Source organism: Pan paniscus, chromosome 6 (genome assembly GCF_029289425.2).
Source record: "Pan paniscus chromosome 6, NHGRI_mPanPan1-v2.0_pri, whole genome shotgun sequence".
Lineage (NCBI taxonomy): Eukaryota > Metazoa > Chordata > Mammalia > Primates > Hominidae > Pan > Pan paniscus.
The window spans coordinates 26,665,556-26,684,030 of NC_073255.2; the positions used below are offsets into that span (position 1 = coordinate 26,665,556).

The 18,475-nt window shown below is 38.5% G+C and overlaps 2 protein-coding genes across 3 annotated transcripts in view; one reads left to right on the forward strand and one right to left on the reverse strand.

The window, feature by feature from the left end:
* The window catches only part of DNAH11 (dynein axonemal heavy chain 11), a 358,159-nt gene that overhangs the window by 258,299 nt on the left and 81,385 nt on the right, over positions 1–18,475 (forward strand). Inside the window, exons 63-65 of the mRNA XM_055115753.2 lie at positions 5,748–5,914; positions 14,308–14,543; positions 16,047–16,169. Of these exons, the coding sequence (XP_054971728.1) occupies positions 5,748–5,914; positions 14,308–14,543; positions 16,047–16,169 (526 nt within the window). The remainder of the gene's footprint in view (positions 1–5,747; positions 5,915–14,307; positions 14,544–16,046; positions 16,170–18,475) is intronic.
* CDCA7L (cell division cycle associated 7 like) overlaps positions 14,542–18,475 on the reverse strand; it is a 131,726-nt gene continuing 127,792 nt past the window's right edge. For both annotated transcript variants that reach the window (XM_063606196.1, XM_034963783.2), the window contains exon 10: positions 14,542–14,742. In XM_063606196.1, the coding sequence (XP_063462266.1) occupies positions 14,739–14,742 (4 nt within the window). In that variant the 3' untranslated portion in view covers positions 14,542–14,738. The remainder of the gene's footprint in view (positions 14,743–18,475) is intronic.

Below are 18,475 nucleotides of genomic sequence, written 5' to 3' on the forward strand. Positions count from 1 at the left end.
GGTTTATGTTTTTGTTGTTACATCTTTTTATAGGTGACTGACATGCTAATATTAATAGTTATTCCATTAGATAAAGGTTTTTTGTAATTCTTATTGACATTCTCTTGCTTGAACATGAGTGGTAGAGGAACATACGTTCTTTGACATCAGTATTCACAGATTTTATTTGCTCTACAACGTGGCATTCAACAGTTGTGGGGAAATCACTGAACGTCTTCAACTTTGTTTTCTTGTATCTAAAACAGGGATGTGGATAACGTTTCCCTTACAAGGTAGTGATGATTCTCAAAAGACATAATGTACGTTCAAGTATTTCCTAACAAAAGTCAAAGAGATAAATAACCAAATTTTAAAATAAGGAAAGGATTTGAATAGACATTTCTCCATAAAAGATATGCAGATAGCCAGTAAGCACCTGAAAAGATGCTCAACTCCATTAGTCATTAGAGAAATGCAAATTAAAACCACAACAAGATACCACTTCATAACCACCAGGATGACTATAATAAAAAATATGGACAGTAATAGTATTGGCAAACGCTATGGAGAAATGCTGGTTGGAATGTAGAATGGTTCTGCGTCTTTGGAAAACAGTTCTGCAGTTCCTCAAAATGTTAAACATAAAGTTACCACATGATGCAATCATCTACTCATAGGTATATACCCCAAAGAAATGAAAATAAATGTCCATTAAAAAGCTCATATGCAATGTTCATAGCAGCGTTATTCATAATAGCTAAGAATAGAAACAACCCAAATGTCCATTAATTGATAAATGGATAAATAAAATGTATATCCATATAATGTTAATAGTATTCATCTATAAAAATGAATACTGAGTCATGCTACAATGTATGAATCTTGAAAATATCATGCTAAAAGAAAGAAGCCAGACACAAAAGGCCACATATCACATGGTATGTGATATCATGTGATACACAGGCAGAATGTGCCTGTGTATGAAATGTCCAGAACAGGCTAATTTATAGACGCAAAATAGACTAATGGTTGCCATGGGCTGGACAAGGGTGTGGGGTTTGGGGAGTGACTACTACTGGATACGTGGTTTCTCTTTGGGGTGAGAGAAATGTACTAAAATTAGCTAGAGGAGATAATTGTGCAAATATATATATACATAATATATATATATAATGTAAAAACCACTCTACTGTATATTTTAATGGGTGAATTTTATGGTATGTGAATTATATCTCAATAAAGCAGTTACTTTTTAAAGTATAAAGTCTGTAACTGCACTATTAGAAAGCATATAACATATATATCTAAAAAGTAATAAAATGTGTAACTAAAAAGTGTATAATTGCATTATTAGAAATGCCTTTAGCTGACAAGCATATAACTGCACTAAAATATGTAACTGCACTATTAGAAATGCATTTGGCTGGAGGTGATAGAAAACTTTTACAGTGGCTCAAACAAACGGGAGCTTATTTTTCACATATTACAAAAAATGCTAAGGCTGGACCATTATCAGTGTTGATCCTGGTGATTAGTGATCAGCCACCTAGGCTCTTTGTTGCCCTCTGCCTCTCCACGCTCAGCAAGTGGACATTCACCCTCATGCATTTTGCCTCATGGTCTCAAGATGTCTGCTACACCTTCAGATTCAAAGAGACAGTAGAGAAAGGGAACAATCTGTATCAGCTGGGGTTTTCTCCTTTTATGAGAAAAACTGATGTTTTTCTCGAAATGTCTCTGACAGACTCCCACTTAAGTTTCTTTAGTCAGAACTAGATAAACTGCTAACTCCACCCCACACCTCCTGCCAAAAAAAAAAAAAGTCTGGAAAAGTGGGGAATGGGGCTATCATCATTGGCTTAGCAAGTCACTGTTCATCTCATGGGACTGGGCACATGACCATCCTGTTCAGATTCAGGGTTCTCTTAGCAAGAAACGAGGGGGTACGTGTTTCGGGATGGCTAGGTGATAGCCTCATTTCTTGTAGTAGTTTGTTTTTTGTTTTTTTTTTTTTTTGAGACGGAGTCTTGCTCTGTTGCCCAGGCTGGAGTGCAGTGGCACCATCTCGGCTCACTGCAGGCTCCGCCTCCTGGGTTCACGCCATTCTCCTGCCTCAGCCTCCCGAGTACCTGGGACTACAGGCGCCCGCCACCACATCCGGCTAATTTTTTTGTATTTTTAGTAGAGACGGGGTTTCACCGTGTTAGCCGGGATGGTCTCGATCTCTTGACCTCGTGATCCGCCCGCCTCAGCCTCCCAAAGTGCTGGGATTACAGGCATGAGCCACCGCGCCCAGCCTATAGTACATTTTTAAAACCCTAATTTATTACCACAAATTTAACTAATTCACCACAAGTTTAAATACACTATCTCTCTGAAATGCATAGTTCATTATGCAAAAACTCATAATACATCCTGCAAATCCCCTCTCTCCATTCCATCTCAATAACTGCAATTCTGTTCTTCCAGTTTTTCTGGCCCGAAGCTTTTGAATCACCCTTGACGCTTTCTGACATCCAGTCCATCAGATATTCTATTGACTCTGCCTTTCAGGTTCGTTCCAAATCCCAGCACTTCGTATTCTCTTCACCTTACCATGCTGGTCCAGGCTGTGGCATCTCTCCCCTAGGGTACCTCTGCAGGCCCCACCGTTACCTCCTAAAGCTTATTTCCCTCATTGTAGCTCGGTGATATTTTACAAACTTAAGTACATTCACATCACTCCTTCACTCAGAACTCCCCAATAGCTAATTAATCACTCAAAGTCCAGCCTAAAGGCTTTACTGACCTACAAGGCCCTACATGATAATCTGTCTCCTGGATACCCCTCTGTCCTCACCTCTGCCACTTCTCTCTTGCCCCATCTTCACTGGCCTTCTGTCTCTCCCTCATACTTCCAGGCACGTTCCTTCTTTGTGTGTTAGCCTTTCCCAGGCAATCACATCACTGGCTCTTCACTTTGTCAGGCCCTGCTGAAAGTTCTCATTATCAGTTGGTTTTCTCTGACCTCCCTACATAAAAGAGCCTTCATCCAACACACATGAGACCCCCACTCATTCACACACACACATACATGCACACATACGCATCTCTATTTTCTCCACCTGCTCTGTTACCATTTTTTGATAGCATTTATTGCACGAACGTAGTTGTACATGTGTGCATACGCACAAATACTTTTTTTTGTCTTTTTTTCCCCAACTGAAATATGAGCTTCTCAAGAACAGGAAACTTCACCATTTTTTGTGGACTGTTTGATCCCAAGCATATAGAATAGTCCTGGCATGTCATAGGCATCACTAGATATTTGCTGAATGAATAAATTACTAAATGGGTGAGTTTTGGGAGCCTCCTGTATTAAAATTCTGGAGCCTTTTGAAGACTTGCTCTTCTTAGGTGAGTTGAGAAATTTCACCAGTACTAGTACTTACAACTACTTCCATTTAAAGTACTAAGATTTAAGCAGTTGGAAGAGTTCACCATTTGTGAGGTACCTGAGAAAAACTGTTATATAATTAGACTGTTTTCCTGGACTAGTTACAGAATGTCTGAAAGTTTTGTCAAGGGAAAAGTAGGCCCTACCATGTGTGTCTAACATATAGCAATATTTCCAAAGACTTGACTTACTCATGATGATTTAGACTAGGAATGGAAAAGAAAATTGTATCATGTTAACTAAGAAAAAAAATATATTTTTAAAGGATTAATTGAAGATGTCAGATCTTTTTCAGGATAAATTCTTTCTGACTAGAACAGGAGACAGTTAACTTCTGAAAAACATCAAGACTGATGATTTTGTCTATATCGCATTGACCTGGAAGCTCAGCCATTCAGACTAATAAATCAGGCAATTTATATTTAATCATTAACTAACTCCTGAGCTGAGCAGCTGTTCAAAATTAGAAATGGGTCACCCCAGCTAGGATGACATTACAGGCAATCTATAATGCATTAGAATAAAATTATAGTGATTTTTAACTGTCTTGAAATTTATTACAGGACATGTTCCAACTCTTAAACCCTTGTTAGCCAATGTCAGTAATGATTTATGTTGCATGGATACTATAGCAAAATTATTGACGATTTCGATAGCCAATCAGTCTATGTTTAGTGAATCTTCAAATTTCAAAGCTGTTTTGGAGAATGAGTTGGGTACATTTTATTGTTTATCCTTTACAAACCAAAAACAACAAAGATGGAAGGTAGGTGAATGAGCGATTCCTCCTGAAAATTAATGGATATGTTGTCTATGGCTGAGGAAGGAAAGTAATAAATTTTATAAAGAGGGCTAGAGAGCTGAAGTTTCTTAGTGTTTAATTGTATAGTTAACTTGGGGTGATCTTTAATAAGCAAAGCAGGGAGATCTTGAAACCACTTTGATAACCATTTTCACATGCTAATTTCATGACCTCCGACCTCAGGGTTGTAGATATTAAGATAGCTTGCAGGGAACTGGCATTCCAATCCATTCTGACGTCATTTTTGTTTTCTGTGGTCAATCTACTTTCATGGGGAAAGCAAAATTCCATAGAGTGCTTCTTTGCTTGTACTAACAAATTGCTGATTTTTTTTCAGGTTCTATTAATTTGCGTGTTCTTAAAATGTATTTTTAGTGTACATTGAAACAAAATAAATTAGTGAACTACCCTGCAGTTCAGTCAATCCATACATATTTATTGCAGTTTTATTCAAATCCAATATTAAGGTCTTCAGATACTTAACCTGTAAATCAGATTTTAAATGGCCATCCAACTAGCTATAAGGACTTCAACAGCGTTCTTGGAGAGTATTGTGAAGTCCTGATTTCCACCTTTTTACATAGATCATAGCTTCCTCCACTGATTTAATGATTATATTAGAAAACTAACCTGAGTTTAGTAACTATCAATGCTACTCTTTAATTAGTAGAATCCAGGATAGATGGCTATTTCAGCTTTATGTTTTAACTAATTAAGAAGAGTTGTGTTTGTCATTTCCCTTTGTCTGTAATCAGACCATTGCCAGCATGTTAAAAATAAGTAAGTAAATAAAAAGTTTGACTAGGGCAGTGTAGTGGGAAGAATGGAGAGCAGCCAGGCTGACATTAAAAAATCCTGACATCAGGCCAGGTGCAGTGGCTCATGCCTGTAATCCCAGCACTTTAGGAGGCCAAGGCAGGTGGATTGCTTGAGCTCATGAGTTTGAGACCAGCCTGGGCAACGTGGTGAAGCCCCGTCTCTACAAAAAATACAAAAATTTGCCAGGCGTGGTGGTGCATGCCTGTAGTCCCAGCTACTTGAGAGGCTGAAGTGAGAAGATGGCTTAAGCCCAGGAGGTAAAAGTTGCAATGAGCCAAGATGGTGCTATGGCATTCCAGCACGGGTGATAGAGCCAGACCCTGTCAAATAAATAAATAATCTTAACATCACTCGTTCTTGGCCACAGCTCTTGGTCATCTTCCATTCCCAGAGGGACAGGGGAGAGACTGTCAGCCTTTCAAGAAGGACCTCAATCATAATGGAAGAGTTGGGATGTCCAGTGAGAAGAGATGTTAAAGAACTAATGTCACTTTGTGATAAACTCCACTGAGGAGAGTATGAGAACTCCATCATAATGATGGGTTTCAAACACATGAAAGATTGTAACAGTCACACCAACCCGTTACACTCTGTTCCTTATAGTGACTGTGTGGAAGGACGTAAACCTTGCCATAAGGTAATTGCATTAAGCATTTGTGGAGTTGACGTTCAGCCTGCAATTACAGCTGAGTAATTTCATCTTTCAGTCAGAGAAGATTCGCTGGGGTCAATCCATTAAGTCCTTTGAAGCTCAAGAGAAGACACTCTGTGGAGATGTTCTTCTCACGGCAGCATTTGTGTCTTACGTCGGACCCTTCACAAGGCAGTATCGCCAGGAGCTGGTGCACTGCAAGTGGGTTCCCTTTCTTCAACAGAAGGTAAGTTCAGTTCCTTACCTTGTCAGCAGGTAGAAAGATCACATTGAAATTTCAGTAGTAAAACCCATGTATATGCCAGGCGCTTTTGGACGTCTGTAATGAGAACTGACCAGAAATTCCATGGTGAAATTGTTTCTCATGTGCTGCAGTTTTTCTTATTTTTACAAAATTCATAATAAATATTTCATTATTTTTAAAAATGTTTTTATTGATCTATAATACTCATATATATTTTTGGGGTAATGTGATAGTTTGATACCTGTATACAATGTGTAATGGTCAAGTCAGAGTAAATAAGATATCTATCACCTGAAACATTTATTTTTTCTCTGTGTTAAGAACACTATAATTCTTCCTTTCTAGCTATTTGAAATATACAATAAATTATTAACTACAGTTTCCCTACTGTGTTATTGAATACTGGCACTTATTTCTTCTATCTAACTGTATTTTTGTACCTACTAACCAACTTCTCTGCATCCCCTCTCCTCCATTTCCCTCCCTCCGGTTCTCTGGTAACCATCATTCTACTCTCTACCTCCATAAGATCCACCTTTTTAGCTCCCACATGTAAGAACATACGATATTTATCTTTTTGTGCCTGGCTTATTTCACTTAACATAAAGTCCTCCAGTTCCATTTATGTGGCTGGAAATGACAGGATTTCATTGTTTTTATGGCTGAATAGTATTCCATTGTGCTTGTATATCATGTTTTCTTTATCTGCCCATCTGTTGATGGACACTTAGGTTGATTCCATGTCTTGGCTATTGTGAATAGTGATGCAGTAAACATAGGAGTGCAGGTACCTCTTTGACATACTGATTTCCTTTCTTCTGGGTATATGCTCAGTAGCTAGATTGCTGGATCATATGGTAGTTAGTTATTTTTTTGAGGAACCTCCATACTGTTTTCTGTGGTGACTGTACTAATTTAAATTTCCACCAGCAGTATACAAGCTTTCCCTTTTCTCTACATCCTCACCAGCATTTGATATTTCTGTCTTTTTGATAATAGCCATTCTAACTGAGGTGAAATTATATCTCGTTGTGGTTTGGATTTACATTTCCCTGATGACTCGGTGATGTTGAGCATTTTTTCATGTTACCTATTGGTCATTTGTATATCTTCTTCTGAGAAAAATATCTGTTCAAGAACTTTGTCCATTTTACAATCAAGTTTTTTGCTTTATTTGCTATCGAGTTGTTTGAGTTCCTTATGTATTCTGGTTATTGATGCCTTGTTGGGTGAATAGTTTGCAAGTATTTTCTTCTGTTCTGTAGATTATCTTTTCACTCTGTTGGTTGTTTCCTTTGCTGAGCAGAAGCCTTTAGCTTGATACGATCCCACTTTTGCATTTGTTTGTGGTCTTAACCAAAAAATCTTTGCCCAGATGTCCTGAAGCATTTTCCCAATTTTTCCTATAGTTGTTTTATAGTTTCAGGTCTTATATTTAAGTCTTTAATCCATTTTGATTTGATTTTTGGTTTTTGTTTTGTTTTTTGTTTGTTTGTTACATTTTGTTTTTTTGAGACGGAGTTTCCCTCTTGTTGCCCAGGCTGGAGTGCAATGGTTCAGTCTCAGCCCACTACAACCTCCGCCCCCGAGGTTCAAGTGATTCTCCTGCCTCAGCCTCCCAAGTAGCTGGGATTACAGGCACCCGCCACCACACCTGGCTAATTTTTTTGTATTTTTAGTAGAGATAGAGTTTTACCATGTTGCCCAGGCTGGTCTCAAACTCCTGACCTCAGGTGATTCACCCGCCTCAGCCTCCCAAAATGCTGGAATTACAGGTGCGAGCCACTACACCTGGCCTGATTTGATTTTTGCATATGGTGAAAGATGGAAATAGATTTTCTTATTTTAGTGATGGTTTCAACAAGAACATAAAAATTAATTATGTAAACTTTAGAGTTATAGTTGGAAAAGTGCTTTAAACAGAAGTGATAACTGAAATCAAACTCAGATCATCATGTTATTGAATAGCATGAAACTTTTTGTTTTCTTACTGATATTATGGGTTATTTGTTAAAGATTTTTAAAAGACTACTTTCAGACTTAAAGTGTAGCATTTTGTATGTAAGTATAAAGTAGCTTACCCTAAATTTGAAAATTCAAACCCATAAGCAAAGTGAAGTAATAGATTTGCACGATGTAAAATCATCTAGTTTAAGATACTCCTTGTACAAATGAGAAAACTGAGACAGACAAATGACTCCACTTCTGTCATAGAGAATAGAAAATCAGACCTCCTGATTTCCAGGACTCTATTTTCTATACAACACTGTCATCTCAATTGATTAAAACAGATTCTTAGTTTATATATCCAGCCCTTTCTGGAGTATGGAGACAAAGATGGACATGGGCACAGATATTATTAGAAAATTGAAGCACTCACACCTGCTGGTCTCCGTTACTTTAGGGAAGTAGGAAAATGCAGTGCAAGCTGGCCAAACCAAAGGAAATTGAAATCAGAAGAACAGTTTTGAGGAGAGTGGTAAAAATATCAAAAATACCTGTGAAGGGCAACAGGGGAGTAGATGGTAAGAGTCGCCACACAGCTTTAAGAAACCCAAGACGTATTTGGACAAGATAAGTTTAAAGTAATAAAGCTTTCATCAGAATACTCAAAGTCTAGGAGTAAAAAGAGAGGAAAGAGAATGCCAAATCTAGCCAGGTTTATAGGCAGGTAAGCCAGAAAGAAAGGAGGTGAGGAAAGTCAAGCAGTGACTAGCAGAAGAGTTAAGAAACGGAAGGAGCATTTTAGGCTGAAAAGAGATGGGAGGTTAGCCAGAAGTTAGTGTTAAAGTATGGTAAAGTTTCCCAAAACCTTAAACACAGAATTGCCACATGATCCAGAAATTCTACTTCTCAGTATATACCCCAAAGAAGTAAAAGTAGGAATTCAAACAGATGTTTGCTTGCCATTGTTTATAGCAGCACTATTCACAGTAGCCAAAAGATGGAAGCGATTCTTGTGTCCATGGACAGAATGGATTTTTAAACATAAGGTATAAATACACAATAGAATGTTATTCAGCCTCAAAAATGAAAGAAATTCTGGTATGTGCTACAACATGGATGAACCTTGTCAATATTAGGCTAACTGAAATTAGCCAGTCACAGCTGGACCTGGTGGCTAATGCCTGTAATCCCAGCACTTTGGGAGGCCATGGCGGGCAGATCACTTGAGGTCAGGAGTTCAAGACCAGCCTGGCCAACATGGTGAAACCCCCCCTTTCTACTAAAAATTAGCCAGGCGTGGTGGTGGGTGCCTGTAATCCAGGCTATTCAGGAGGCTGAGGCAGGAAAATCGCTTAAACCCAAGAGGCGGAAGTTGCAGTGAGCCGAGATCGCGCCACTGTACTCCAGCCTGGGTGACAGAGTGAGATGCCATCTCAAAAAAAAAAAATTAAGCCAAAAAGGACAAATACTTCAAACTTTACGAGGGACCTAGAGCATTCACATTCACAGAGACAGAAAGTGGAATGGTGGTTACCAGGGGCTGGCAGAGGGAGGAATGGGGAGTTATTGTTTAATAGGTATGTTTCAGTTTGGGAACATGAAAAAGTTCTGGAGCTAGATAATGATGATGGTTGTACAACAATGTGAATGTACTTAATGCCACTTGAACTGTACACTTAGAATGGTTAAAATGACAAATTTTATGTTAAGTATATTTTACCGCAGTAAAACTGTAAATAGTAGGGTAAAGTCCTGGTGTCTTAATAGTATTTAGAGTAAGTGTTATGTTTAAAGATGTGAAAGAGATGTAGACAATCATAATCAAAGAGTTGGGTACAGGAATTTTAGGTTTCAATGATGAAATAATTTCAGATTGTTACAAAGCCTGGGGCTACATTTCCCATCAAAAAAGGAGGTACTCTAATACCCCTCCAAAGACATATCACCATCATGGGGGTTGGGGATGTGCATATCGGAAGCCAGGGATGGGGGTGTTGTATAATCTTCCCTGGTGATTCTGATATCATCCCCTTCCTCCCCCAATTCCCCCAACTGGAATAGAAAGGAAATACAGTGCTTTAACATGAAAGATGTCAAGGCCAGAGAGTGGAATCATCATCTACATGGGCACTGAGGTTGTCAAGGATTGATAGCAGAACTTGGAAAGGCGAGAAAGACCAATAGCTATATCATTCATAAGATGGGGAAATAGATTGGAGATTGTATATCTGGAGTCCATGGGTCTTAAAGGTGGCATTTTGACTTAAGGATGGAAGAATCATGATTTGGGTTGACTTACAGGGAAGAAAGAGGAATGGCAACTCTTTCCCACACCCACTTTTCAGTAATGGGATTAAGAAAATGAACTGTCCGCCGGGTGTGGTGGCTCACGTCTCCCAGTGCTTTGGGAGGCCAAGGCAAGAGGATCTCTTGAGGCCAGGAGTTTGATACCAGCCTGGGCTACACAGTGAGACACTATCTATATGAAAAAAAATTTTTTTTAAACCCAGCCAGGTGTGGTGGCAAAGAGGCTGAGGAGGGAGGATCACTTGAGCTCAGGAGTTAGAGGTTACAGCAAGCTATGATGGCACCACTGAACTCAAGGCTGGGTGACAGAGTGAGACCTTATTTCAAAAAGAAAGAAAAGAGAGAGAGAGAGGTGGGAAGGGAGGAAAATGAACTCTTTCCACTTCAGAAGGCCCTCAAGTGAAATGAGACTCTAGAACAATGGCTCTTGCACCCCAGCCTCCTGTTAAAATCATGTGAGAGGGAACTTTTGAAATGCATTGATGCCTGTTGATGCTGAATCACTTGGGGGAAGGGCCAGGCCTCTTGGCAGCTTTTTAAAGCTCTCTCGTAAGTCCAGTATCCAGCCTGGGGTTGACGGCCATTACCCTTGGGGGAGAGCCTGGTTTTGCTTAAGACAAGCAGGTAGAGAAGATAAGGCAATTTGGTCCAAACAAGACTAAGATACTAAAGGGTATGGGGGAAGGGTTGTCAGAAAGTAAACCATGGGGCATGAGTTTGAGGGATGGGACAGGGAGCAAACAGTAACACAGAGGGTAGTGGCTGAAAAGGACAGGGACTGTGGGCATACATGGCCTTGAGGGTTCAAATTACACTGTTTTCCAAAGTTGTTTCCATCCAAAGTTGTTGTTTGCTGGGCAGATGGACAGAGTCATAGGCAAGTTCAAGGCAGCCTTTGCACTCCACTCATTGCTTTGACCCAGCAGTTTATAGACAGAGCAAATACATGGAGTTATTAGTGCCAATAATTAGTTATTAGTTATTAATTAGTTATTACAAGCACTAATGCTAAGCCTCTGTGTCCTAAGCAATACAATAGAGATATCTACCTTGCACAACTCTTGTAAGGGTTAAATGAAGAAATGGAAAGAATGAATCTATATGAATAAATTTTGTGAACAGGTAAAGCCTTACATAAACATGAGTTGTTACGTTACTGTAACATTAGGAGAAACTGGCAGTATTACCTCCACATGAAATTACCCTTTTTTCTTACGAATATGCCAGTTGGTCAGTTTTTAGAGGCCAGATGGGCATTTGGTGTTATAACTAATTTCACTTTGGCTCGTGGCGTGTGCTTCCAGCCTTGTCTTTTCTCTCTAGCAAATGCTTCTTTTCCAAAGAGTGAGCCTCCTTTTTTGTTTCAGCTCCACCTCATAGTAACATCCTGACTCACAACATGTTGACTCTACTTAATAGAGCAATTAGATGGAGCCTTACAACAGTCTGACTCTAGAAGCAGACTTTGAACTTAAAGGGTTCCCTCTTTGCACGTGGTTTCCAAACCCATTTTCCTTGCTGCAGACTCCAAGAAATTCTGAAAAGACAAGTTAATTGTAATAAAAAGAAGGTATACTCTAATATGTCACTTAATGAAGGGGATATGTTCTGAGAAATGTCTTTTGGTGTACTTGCATAGACCTAGATGAGACAGCCTATTACACACCTAGGCTACATGGCATAGCCTATTGCTCCTAGGCTACAAACCTGCACAGCATGTTATTTTATTGAATGCTGTAGGCAATTGTAGCACAATGGTAAGTATTTGTGCATCTAAATCTATCCAAATATAGAAAAGATATACAAAAAATATAGCATAAAAGACTAAAATTGGTACACCTGCATAGAACACCTATCGCGAATGGAGCATGCAGAACTAGAAATTGCTCTGGTTTAGTCAGTGAGTGAATGTGAAGGCCTAGGACATTACTGTATACGACTGTAGACTTTGTAAACACTCTACACTTAGCCTACACAAAATTTATTTTATTTATTTATTTTTTTTTATTTTTTTATTTTTTTATTTTTATTTTTTATACTTTAAGTTCTAGGGTACATGTGCACATTGTGCGGGTTAGTTACATACGTATACATGTGCCATGCTGGTGCGCTGCACCCACTAACTCGTCATCTAGCATTAGGTATATCTCCCAATGCTATCCCTACCCCCTCCCCCCACCCCACCACAGGCCCCAGAGTGTGATGTTCCCCTTCCTGTGTCCATGTGATCTCATTGTTCAATTCCCACCTATTAGTGAGAATATGCGGTGTTTGGTTTTTTCACAAAATTTATTTTTAAAATAATGTAATTGTACTACAACATTATGATGGCTACAGTGTCACTAGGTGATAGGAATTTTTCGGCTCCATTATAATCTTATGAAACCACTGTTGTATATGCTGTCCATCATTAACCAAAATATCATATGGCGCTTGCCTGTATATGAAATGATGCTTATTTTCCTCACCCTACACTTAGGTTAATATTAATGTGAAAATGATGCCTGTATTATAACTATCAAAAAATATTTTTATGAAAAAAATTCTGTATGTAGCTATGCTGCTGGTTATTTGGACACAATACTATTAAAACATCCTAAAAATTTGAGTCTCAAAGTAGTCACTATAGTTATGATATTCTTTAATGTAGGTGTCTTCATTTATATTAAGATGGGTTTTATTTCTTCATTTATATTGAACTGAGTTTTATTTCCCCTACTGAGCAGGAAAAAAGGGGGAGATTGGTATTCTCTTTGATCCCTGGCTCTCTACTCTGCACAGAGTAGGTACTCAAACTATTGATTTTGGATATGAGATCTGCAGGTGCCCCTTCTGTTAGTCCTTTTAGCTTCAGAAATCAAAGTTACAGCCCCCAATTGTTTCAGCTGTTTGTATTAAGTAGAAGGTAACAAATTAAAGCACATACCTCTTGCAGGTAGAAGAGTGCTTATTCTAAAAGATCAAATTGCCTATGTCTCTAAGGGAACTGTGTATCAAGTCAGATATCAAGACTTGTTCAATATCACTCGGAGATAGGGTTTGATTCGTTTTTAAGATAGCATTGTAGTCAGAGGCAGTAAGAATATTGTGCTACTTTTCCTATATTCATATCAAATTGCATCCCAGCCTTAATGTGGGAATCCTTTCAGCATTTTGTTTTGAAGCTCTGTGACAAACCAATGAACCAAACTGTTAATGCTGATAAAGCCTCCCCTACCTACTACAGGTAGGGTTCTTACTACAGTCTCTTATGGAGGCATGCTTCCACGTTAACCACCCCACCAAGCTAGGGGGCTAGCTAGGTTTTCATCCTGCACATTTTGGTGTCTCTAGACAGTGTTTCATGTACATAGAAAATGCTCAATAAATGTTTGGTGATTGATGACTGGCGGAGTGAACATATACATTCTTTAATACAATTTTTGCCACAACGTTATTTATTGTTGTCAATTTTTATAAAGAAGTATCCTTATTCTTTAAAATGGATTGCTCTCTCCACCCCACTTGCCCCTCCCTCCTCGATCGCCCCTCCCCAACCCCTTACTTTGCAATGCAATCAAGGCATAGATAATTTCCTCTCAGCCTAGAAGTGACATCCTAAGTTCCTTTGCACAACTGAGGAGTTGATGGTGTTCCAGTGAACTGAATACTTTCCATTAATCCATCCCAGAGAGATAGGTCATCTCTTTGTAGCATTGGTCTATAGAAAAAAAATGAAGTGCCTGAGCAAGATACTGAATTTTAGCATTGCTTATGTGGGGGTGGGGGGCGTGGATTGCTCCATGGGCAAATACATTTCTGGTGTCCTGCCATTGTTCTTGGGGTGTAAATTCACTCTTACCTAAGTATGGGGCAAAGTCTCTCTCAGTTGAAGCCCAGTAGATGCAGTTGATAAAACCGATGTTGAATCCCACAGTTCACAGAATTCTGAGATGTAAATACTGGATTTATCACGTCAAATTGCATCTAATGATGAGTTGTGTTTGGCTTCTGAGAATCCACAGAAAATTATCATGTGTTTACCTAGGGTTACTTTCTCATGACTTTGTTCTCTTCTTTTCTTGTCTGTCTTCTCTCTCTGCCACATGGCCAATTTGTTGCATTCAACTCTGATTTTAAAGGTTTCCATTCCACTAACCGAAGGCCTGGACTTGATATCCATGTTGACGGATGATGCTACAATTGCCGCCTGGAATAACGAAGGACTGCCCAGTGACAGAATGTCCACCGAAAATGCCGCTATCCTAACACACTGTGAGCGCTGGCCTCTGGTGATAGATCCCCAGCAACAGGGAATTAAGTGGATCAAGAATAAGTATGGAATGGACCTGAAAGTCACACATTTGGGCCAGAAAGGGTATGTGAAGTTTGAAGAGACTGGCTTTCTGTTTACCTGCTGTGAAGTGGGTCTGATTTTTATAAAGGCGTGATGTTTCTTAGACCTCTCCACCACATTGATGTATTACAATTTGGTGCTATTTGTTTATCTGCCTGTTCATGTTTCATATAAAGTATCTCTGTTGAAAAGGCATTCTTGTTGGATGGCATCCAGTTATCTGAAGAAGAGATAAGATTGAAGGTTAGAACAAACATTGTGTCTGTGGGGGAAAACATGTAAATTTTCTAAAGCCAAGAATGGATATATATTATATTCCTTCTCTGGAGTGTTTGGATAGTAACACAAGAATTGTCAAGGGTGCCTCCAGGCTTAATGATGTTTACGGTCATATTTCTAAATCTATACTCCGCCTATAGAAGGATCTTAACATGGCTACAAGTCCCAACATTGGGTGCCTGAAGTTAATTTATTATCTTAGTCAAGATTTACATGTCACTTTTGAGACCTGAATCTACTCCAAGAATTTCTGTTACTGAGTCATCATGATAATACTGTCTGATAGATAGAAAGCTGTCTTGCATGCAGTTGCTATTCAGTTAATGTTGAATAAATTATTTTAGAACTATGGATATTTCACTTGACCCTTCCATCCTCTTTTTATACGTAGAGTGAAATAAGAAATTTCTGTAGTTATACAAGTAAATGTAGTTCTTAGGCCAGGTACAGTAGCTCATGCCTGTAATCCCAGCACTTTAGGAGGCTGATACAGGAGGATTGCTTGAAGCCAGGAATTCAAGACCACCCTGAGCAACATAGTGAGACCCCCATCTCTACCAAAAAAAAAAAAAAGTTGCCAGGTATGGTAGTGCCTACCTGTAGTCCCAGCTACTTGAGAGGCTGAGGCAGGAGGATCACTTGAGCCCAGGAGATTGAGGCTACATTGAATCATAAACATGCCGCTGCACTCCAGCCTGGACAACAGAGTGAGACCACCATCTCTATTTTTTTTGACGTAGTTTTTGTTTGTCTGAATACTTGGAGAAAATTATTTTTGGTAGGGAGATATTTTGTGGAAAGTAAGACCAAAATAAAATGATAGCTCACCATTTTAAGTGACTAAACGTAAAGGTTTAAAAAAATAAAAGTTTGATCAAGTTTAAAGCATTTAATACATGAAACTTTACTTAAAAAAGAGCCATCAAATGAATTTAAATGTATGATAGTTGGAAAACTTACACTTATTTCAACTACAGTTGCTATTACAAGCAACTAATCTATACATAGATTTATTAGTTCAAACTATTAAATTTCACTTGGAAAATATGACTAAAATGTATCTTAAAATCTCATCTTTAATTTCTGTGTAATCTAGTGGAAGGAAACTACTACTTTATAAAATAGTTTTCTCTAAGTTTGTCCCATTTAGAATATCTACATTAAATATAATTTGATCATTTAAAAATTTTTTAACATTTTGTGCCAATTTACATTTTATTATCTCAAATCCCACTGTATTTTAAGGTTTTTGAATGCCATTGAAACTGCTTTGGCCTTTGGTGATGTCATCTTAATTGAAAATCTCGAGGAAACGATAGATCCAGTCCTGGATCCACTACTTGGCAGGAACACAATTAAAAAAGGAAAGTAAGTATTCTTGAATTTTTAACATATATATCGTGCTAAATGATTTTCAGCAGCAGCATCTCTTTCTTAGCTTCATAGTCAAGCAGTCTATTGAAATCTTAGTTATATTTCTGAGTTTCCATTTCATGCACCTACACTCCAAGACCAAAGCAACTGCAACATTATCCAGACTTTCAGACTATTTATTTGATGGATTTAGATTTGTTTTATCCGATTCCTGATTTATAGGCCAAAAAATGTATTGTTATAAATCTGAGAATCGTTGCCTCTTTTTAAATTTATACCAATGTTTCTCTAACTTCAGTAATTTGCAGAACACCTTGAATAGGGCTGCCTATCTACATATCACTTGTACCCTGTTTAATGTTTTTCTTTAATTAGATTTTAAATCCATTCACTATTTTTTAAAATCAGCCTGGGTTTACTGTGCTAGCTCTGTTTTTTCTAATATACTTAAAATGTAACCATTCAGAAAAGGAGAGTTCATTAGTGGGTCCCTGAAATCATCCCTTATGCCAACAGTAATGGATTGTCAACAACAGAGAAATACTTCCCCCTACCCCTCCAGGAGCTATATGTGACTTTCTGAGAGACTGCCATTCCCCCAAGACAATATACTTTCCAGAACATTCTCTCAGGGGCATTGAAGCCATTTCCGAGGAGTCATCATGTCACTTTCCTATGAATGTGTGAAAGGTCAGGTGCAGCAATTGTGTCTTCAATCAAGTCTGGGTGGGCATAGGGGAAACTGGCACTCCAGAGACTCCTTATGCCTCTTCACACAACCAACATTCACTAGACTTAATTCACTGAATTTCCTTCCCTCTCTTCTTTTTTTCTTCAAAGATATATAATTTCAGAGCTTCCCCCACCCTGTTCTTTCTTAACGCCCACGCTCTGCCTCTAAGGTATCTGTCCCCTTTTTCATCACTAGATTATTCTTGTCAATTTTAAGTGGAAATAGGCCTACATCAGGGTGACTAACTTCTTGGTCTCTAACTGATTAGTATGGTACTTATCATACAATCACTAAGTAAATCCATTTAGAGTGACTGACAACTTATAATTGTTTAATAAACCAAAATTTACCCAGGCACACATTTAGAACAATCTAACAAGCCACTTGACAAACTGCAACTCTTAACATAAATATAATTGTAGCTGTGGCTGATGTGTTAAAAATATAGTGTAAAATCTTGAATGTCACTGAAGTGAAATCCTTGTTATTAAGGTTCTGACTCTATTATAAAGACTTAAAATTTTTATCAGTGAAATGCATGTTCTCTGAGCTTCAATTTCAACTTTCAATAGCACAATTTAGGTGTAAGCAATTTGACGACTCTTATTACATATATAGTTGGATAATCACAAATTTCCAAAGGCTGACAAATTTGAGTCATGATTCTCAGTATGGATGTAGTTAACTATCAGTGAGGATTCTAGAGGTCTTCAATTTTAGAAACAGATTTTACATAGAGCTTCAAGTCTTTATCACAAAATATCAGGCCAGAACAATTTAATTCAAATTAATAATATTTACTGAATATGTACTCTCTGTTAAGCCTTGTAGAATTGATCATATCATTCTTGCATTTCTTTTAAGGCCAAGAAGATTAAAGATGATCTGTTAAGAATGTAACAAATGGTGCTGATTGCATGCAGTTGTCACCTTAATCCTGGCTCCTAAACCCTTATGTGTGGGAACAACCACTTGTTTGAGGGTGAATCTCAACTCTCTATCATCAGCTGTTCCTCCTTCCCTCTTCCATGCAGATGTTTTTAGACTATCTTCACCCAGAGACTATGAGTGCCAGTGGAGTCCTTATATATCCTGTCAGTCATTGAGTAAACCTTCTCTGAGCACTGCTGTATGCCAGGTACTATACTGGGGGCTGCAGATTTAGTGTGATAAGACACAGACCCTGCACTTGAGGAAGCTACACTTCCATAAGGAAAGATAGATCTATAAACAATCAGTGAATGTAAAGCAGAACCGTTGGTGTGGTGATAGGGGTATACATGGCAAGGAGTTGTCAGTTCCATAGTGGAGACTTGGAAAGACTTCTTGGAAAAAATTACCTTTGATTACATTTTGTTTAATGCAAGCCTCAAAAGTTAAGTAGGTATTTGTGAGGTAGACAAGTGGGAAAAGAGAATGCTGGACAGAGAGCCCTAATTTCAAATAGTAAAACACACAAAACAATCCAACAGCTTTGGAGAACTGCAAATAGAATCCAAATGGGTGGAGAGTCTGTGTTGGGGAGGAAGAGAGAAGGATGTGGACTGGGACAGATGAGACTGGAGAG